The following is a 6,115-nucleotide window of genomic DNA, read 5'->3' as shown; positions in this document are numbered from 1 at the left end:
GGGGGGGGGGGTACTCCCCTGTTCCCCCTTGTTACGGATATGGAAGGATGTAACGCCACTGACACGCTAGTAGTGGCAACCTGAGTGTACTTCCTCCTTCTCCTATATATACGGCCCATACGGCCACTTTAATTCTACAGAGTTGCCCTCCACAATACTTTCTCTATAACACACTTTATGCTAACAGGAACAAGGGCGGAGAAAGCCCCCTGGAAAATAGCTTGAGCTTGTGAGGCTTACAAAACTGAAGGGGCCCTGATTCGTGACCCGGGACAGATTTGAGGCCCCTCGCTAATACTTGACAGTTTCTGGTAAGGTATACCTGAGACTGTGCCGCAGCAGGTGAGCAAAGGTGAGCAAGGGTGAGCAGGGGTGAGCAGACCTGAGGAGGCCTGATCCGAAGCTGAGCAGACGTAAGGAGACTTCAGCCGAAGCTGAGCCGGGCCTGAGCCGGACTCAGCCACAGCAGCGCCGGATCACGTGAGGGGAGTGGGTCGAGTAGGGTGCACATTGGGGTTAAGAAACATCTGGTACAGGGTGCGCTTCGCCGCCTCCTGTCGTCAGAGCTTCAGGTGACTAGTGGCTTGGCAAGAACCTGGTCCGGCTAGAAGCGCCGAGATTACATCCCCATTTTCTTCTCCTGACTTCGCCGCATGGAAGCTTTTAGCCCAACAATGACCGCACCCAACATCCCATTCCCTATGCCAAGCGCAGATGTTACGATTAGCGCCCATAACTGTTTATGGCGAGTAGACTGTGACGGAGCCTTCACTTGGCACGTTCCCGAACCTGTTGGAGCCTCCACACATGCAGAGGAGCCGCACATGTGGCTTCGGTCTGCTCCGTACTATTCAATGGACAATACAGGTACACCGAGTGGCAACACATGTGTGCTTTATCACAAAACGCTCTTGTTGTCGAACGAGTTGGTGTTTAGCCTTACGGATAACATGGTGAAATCCTTACCGCGATAGGTTACAAGGAGATATCAACTTTACGATGCACTAGATCTAGTGAATTCATCCGCTTTAAGTAGGATAGTGTAAGTATCTACGTCTAGAAATTGTCAATCTTACGTTTTCTTCCAGTCGTACTGTTCGCATGACAGCTTGGTGCTGCCAAGGGCGTGCTTTCCTCGGTATGGTCCCCTGATTCCGAAATATGAATGAGTGTCCAAGGTAGGTTGTTGGTACTTCAGCCTTGCTGTGCCGTAAGAAGCGCTCGGAATCTGTTTGAGTTCCTGCGTGCATTATATGCGCCGACCTGATCTTTTACAGATGGTAGTCTCCTTTCTATACGCCTTTTACCGAAACTGACTACATGATTGAGTCCACGTACCTTAATTAGAGGCCGACTTCTTGTCGCGCGACAAGCCTATACCTGTCCAAACTTAGAAGACTCTTGCCCAGCGTTCTAGAGGCAATTGCGGCGAGGTATCCCGCTTGAACCTCCTGTGTACATATCAGAGTGCCCCAGAGCCATGCATCCTTACGCAGTCATCTTTACTCCTGATTGTTCAAGCTCCTGGCACGCTTTCATTTGTCGATATCTATACGAACTTGGAGCTGAGGGGTCTTCGCTATTTCCTTAATCCCCCACTATCCTTCATACTTTGGCTCTCACTTCGTTCGTCGTTATCGTTCGTTCCAATTATGCGCCTGGCACGCTCTGCAATCGCTTCTTGCCTACTATCTTTCGTTGTTGCCGTGCCCATTTTCAACCCGACGACCCACAACAATGTATACCCCCCAGCATCCAACACGCTGTCGGCCAGGGACGCTGCCCCTTTCTTTAGCCCGATGACTTACAACAATGTATACCCGCCAGCAGCTACTAATAGTCCCAAACCGATGATTAGGGACACTGCCCCTCTTTTCAACCGGAACTCTCAACCCAAGTTCTCTGCCACAGGAGACTGGACCTCGATCCCGTGCCAAACTCTCAGTCCACAGGATGATGATGTTCAAGCATTGTGGGATTCTGCTCATGCTACTGATAAGATTACATATGAGCCGCGCTAGATTCTTGGGTTAGAGCTAACATAGCCCGTCATGGTAGACGCGTGGAATCAGCTCCTTGATGCGTGGAATCTTCCAGGTCGTCCCGATGAAATGAAAAACGTTACATTCGCCGAATTTGCTTGGGATATGTTCCAGCAAGATACAAATGGCCTAGGTTGCGACACTTCTGATAACTCTATATGCAGAAACGTAGTCAAGTGCTTGAACGAAACTACACCTTTACCGCAAGCTGGATATTTAATACTCAACTCTTTAGTATTTCTTAACACGGTACGTGGTGGATGCGTTGTTTCGCTGATATATGTTAATCGGTCATAGTTGTTTTACGAAATTAGCTCCTCAATGGATTCTGCGCAACAAGCCATGTCGGGCGAAACACTAGTATTGGCAGAGAAGTTCGCACCGTCTGCAGACACCAAGTCCACTGAGACAGCCAGCATCGTGTTTGGTTTTATGGAAACTGCTTTGGGCCTAGTCTCAGCAGGCTCACTCAGTAGTGGTTGGTGAACCCCGTTAATTTCGGCTTTCGCCATCGTCGTTGCGAGCTAATCCTTACCCTAGCTTTCAATGCGTTACGATTTCTCGGAAGTAAGACTCAAACTTAAGTACACCATTCGAAAATAAAGCTTACACTCTCAGCAACAACCGAGAAGACGATAGAAACACTGAAATCGACGGCCGAGGCCGGTATTGGGTTCGCTGCTGCTGCACTTGAAGCTCTCCCACCGTAAGTTTTATATTTAGCAGATTGCAGATAGCATAAACTAAGTATTGAATTAGCCCAACCACCTCCGAGGAGATGGGCACCATGCTACAAACCGCCCTAGGAGAGTTCTACACGACGGCGAAGGATTCTTTGAAAATGACCCTAAAGATCGTCATGGGTGCAACTGGCGACGATACCTAGAAGTGGCTATCTGACTTTCTAGCGACGGCCAAAGTTCTTGAACTGCATTAAAACGTTGCAAGTATCGTCAATACTACCGAACACAGTGTAGAGTCCATAGTCTGGGGTAAGATGATACCAATGTCCTGGGCGTTGTCATCGCCACCACAACGTCCATTCATCTTGTAAGTAACACCGTCTAGATTAGTGTCAATCTAACCATTTTCAGGCATATACCCAAGGATGAACATAAATGCAACACTACGTTTGATCCTCATAGTGATATTGGCATGTTCATGTCTCCGGAGGCAGCTGAAAAATCACTTTGGTGCGACGATGAGTAAGCGTTCCTTACCTTATCCGCTAACGGAATGCTAATAGCTCCTGTAGCGGTAACTCTTGGTATTTGCTTAATGCTCATTACAAAGGCTGTGAACATAATACGGAGGCGCCGTGTTCTGGCTTTTATTTCGAAGCATTGGCTGGGGCCGATGAAGAAACTCTCGACGGCGTAGCATTTGGAGGGATCACGATTCAGTAGGTAACACAGACCAGCAAATTACGATCGGCATTGCTAACATCTTGTCAGGAGTATCATTACTTCTAGTTGGGCTGGCTTCAAATTGAATGGCTACCAAAATGAATATGTAAGTCTGTTCTAATTGTGAAACTGTTAGGGGACTAATAACCTCCCTTCCTAGTCGGTCGATACCAGTTCGCCTTTACAATAAAACCCTGATTTGAGCATCACCAATCCCGACAATGCCAACTTTCCATTTATCGGTGGCTTTGAATCTCCCGGTAAATAACGTCGAGACATAATTTATCCTCCTAAACAGTAACTGATGTACCAATCAACAGGTTTCTTCAATTTTACGATATGCTTCGACTATAATGAGGCTGTTAACACAATCTCTGCTGATCCTGGACAATCAGATGATCCATGCGGACCTAAACGGAGTGGCGCTCCTGCCCCAGGGCCATCAGATCCAGCCCCTGGTGCTTTCGTTCACGGGGAATGTAAAGTACATGTCAAGGAGTAAGGGCTCTCGACATCAGAGACAACGAAAACCGTACTGACAGAATTACAGATATGCGAGAAATAATGGCGACACAAATCTCCTGGACAATTACCAAATGGAAATCACCATCTTCGACCAAGACAACAACCTTGTCGGGGAAGCCGCCAAAGAAACCGCAGAAGCTCCTTTGATAGTCGCCAACAGCGTCCTGCCCTACCAACTCATCGTCACAGCTGACGGGCCCGGCGACGCCGACGACTCCATCGTCGAGTTCTGGTACTCCAACCAATGGTGGACCAGCGTTGATCAAGAGCACAAATGCGACTTTCATCCTTGGGACGGCAAGACGCGAGTAGGCGACTGCAACTTTGATTGCCCGCTTCCAGCGGAGACTCCGCCTCAATCCGCGACAGTCACACGCGCACTTCCTGCAGGAGCAACAGCTGCTCTCGCGGGGACCGTCATATTCACGAATACGTATATCGTTCCTACGTCGTCAGCAGCGGATCCCTCATCCACGCCGCCTCCACCGCCTCCCCCGCCTCCCCCTCCCCCGTATCGAAAAGGCTGGTGCGGCATGCACGTCCGACAGTACCAGAAGAACGAGAAGGGGCGAAACCCGACTCCAAACTATGAGCTCGAGGTGACGCTATTCGACGGCGGCGCCGACGGGCACGGGCATGACGCGAAACCAATCGGGAGTCTTGGTAAGTCGGCTGCCCTAAATAATCAACCCGTCACCATCCCAGGAGACCTGGTCGGCTTCACGGTCACTGTGTTCTCTGTCGACAGTGATGGGATAGGGTTCAACTACAACGGGCAGGAGTGGTTTAGTGATAAGGAAGAGGGCAAAAGGTGCAAAAGGTCGCATTATGCCAATGGGCATCGAGACATGGATTGTGGGCTTACTTGCTGATACGTTTTGGCGACATGGGTGGTGTTTATGTTGTAGTTTGTGGGTGGCAGGGCTTTTCAAGTCGGAGTTTATGAGTCGTGTTGGGGTCCTTATCTTTAGGGTCAACGACCATGCGTAATGTTTGTATTATTACGGAAGCGATGTCGTGCCCAGCCTTTCACATTGAAAATTATGGTCTTGATCATGATGATTTTCGAAGGAAAGTGTTCAAACCCTTTGATGAATGCTTGGATGGGAAGGTGCGTGGCGAGCAACACTGATGGTAACTAGGTAACGTGAGACAGAGTGACAGCACATGCGCTCGTTCGAAGGAGATACACTTGGGCTTGGTCTGATGGATACTCCTTGCAGTGTTGGGTTTTGAGTCTAGAATCTGTGTGCGAAACTGGGTAACAACTTCCATCGGAGATATGGACTAGAAAACTACTCATACCTACCTAGTAAGTCGGAATAATAAAGAGAGAGATGGCGCAGTAGCAAGGTAGCATGTTTTCCCTGTCCAAGTAGTGATTCCTATGAAACATCACGAATTTTGGCATGTGACGGGCCGCGGAGTACGGCATACTGCAGCTAGATTCTACCTAGTGTACCGTAGAACTATCATGATCAGATTTGGCACCTCTCCAACCTTTGGAGCAAATCCGGGGTGGCTGTAAGCACGAAAAGTTCATCATTGAAACATTGTTTGCAAATTGCCGCCCCTCAAGGCCGAGCAGCGGAGAACTGTAGAGACAGGTGAGGTTATCGGTGATGCAGGCGACAGAGAGAGTGACTAGGATTGTGGAGGAAGAAATTCCCAAACTTCGGCCAAGGTGTGATGGACTTGATTAGCCTCCCCCACCTTGGCACCACCAACATCCGTCGAACTTGCAACGATTACGGTACTAGAGCACAGTCCTGGGCAGAAGAGTAAACGTCAAACATCTAAGGATGCCACTCTGTACTGCTATTTGGATATGGCCCCCATTGCGTCTCTGGTCAATCAGAGACACGTGAAAGCCAGCGCCGCTTTAGGTGCATCGAGGTTTACATCCGATTCTGGTTATGAAACACCAGAAGTATCACTTTACAAATAATCGCATGCACGTGACTGTACGAGACCCACCGTACTCTGTACGACGGCTGCACTCCGAAAATATGTCCAAAGGTATGTCCCACCATTAATTCGGCAAAGTTTGCTTAAAAGATGAGACTATTCCCCAGATACTGATATGTTCTTGCGAACGCAGTTCGAAATTAAGCTCAGCTCTTGAGTCTTAGCCTATCCACA

At 49.0% G+C, this 6,115-nt stretch overlaps 2 protein-coding genes across 2 annotated transcripts; both read left to right on the top strand.

Moving 5' to 3' along the window:
• Positions 1–2,051: 2,051 nt before the first annotated feature.
• On the top strand, positions 2,052–2,928 carry BDZ99DRAFT_524434 (uncharacterized protein; the record flags this gene model as incomplete). The annotated part of the gene is made up of 5 exons (XM_033725907.1): positions 2,052–2,291; positions 2,340–2,520; positions 2,583–2,609; positions 2,661–2,748; positions 2,802–2,928. The coding sequence occupies 5 exons, from the start codon at positions 2,052–2,054 to the stop codon at positions 2,926–2,928; spliced, it is 663 nt and encodes a 220-aa protein (XP_033572427.1).
• A 120-nt stretch (positions 2,929–3,048) lies between these two features.
• Positions 3,049–4,978, top strand: BDZ99DRAFT_574391 (uncharacterized protein; the record flags this gene model as incomplete). Its single annotated transcript, XM_033728369.1, has 7 exons — positions 3,049–3,092; positions 3,137–3,247; positions 3,298–3,444; positions 3,497–3,554; positions 3,609–3,621; positions 3,769–3,946; positions 3,999–4,978. The coding sequence occupies 7 exons, from the start codon at positions 3,049–3,051 to the stop codon at positions 4,843–4,845; spliced, it is 1,398 nt and encodes a 465-aa protein (XP_033572426.1). The 3' UTR covers positions 4,846–4,978.
• Between the last annotated feature and the right edge of the window lie 1,137 nt (positions 4,979–6,115).

Source organism: Mytilinidion resinicola, assembly GCF_010093595.1.
Source record: "Mytilinidion resinicola strain CBS 304.34 unplaced genomic scaffold BDZ99scaffold_18, whole genome shotgun sequence".
NCBI lineage: Eukaryota > Fungi > Ascomycota > Dothideomycetes > Mytilinidiales > Mytilinidiaceae > Mytilinidion > Mytilinidion resinicola.
This window is presented reverse-complemented; position numbering and strand designations above follow the sequence as displayed.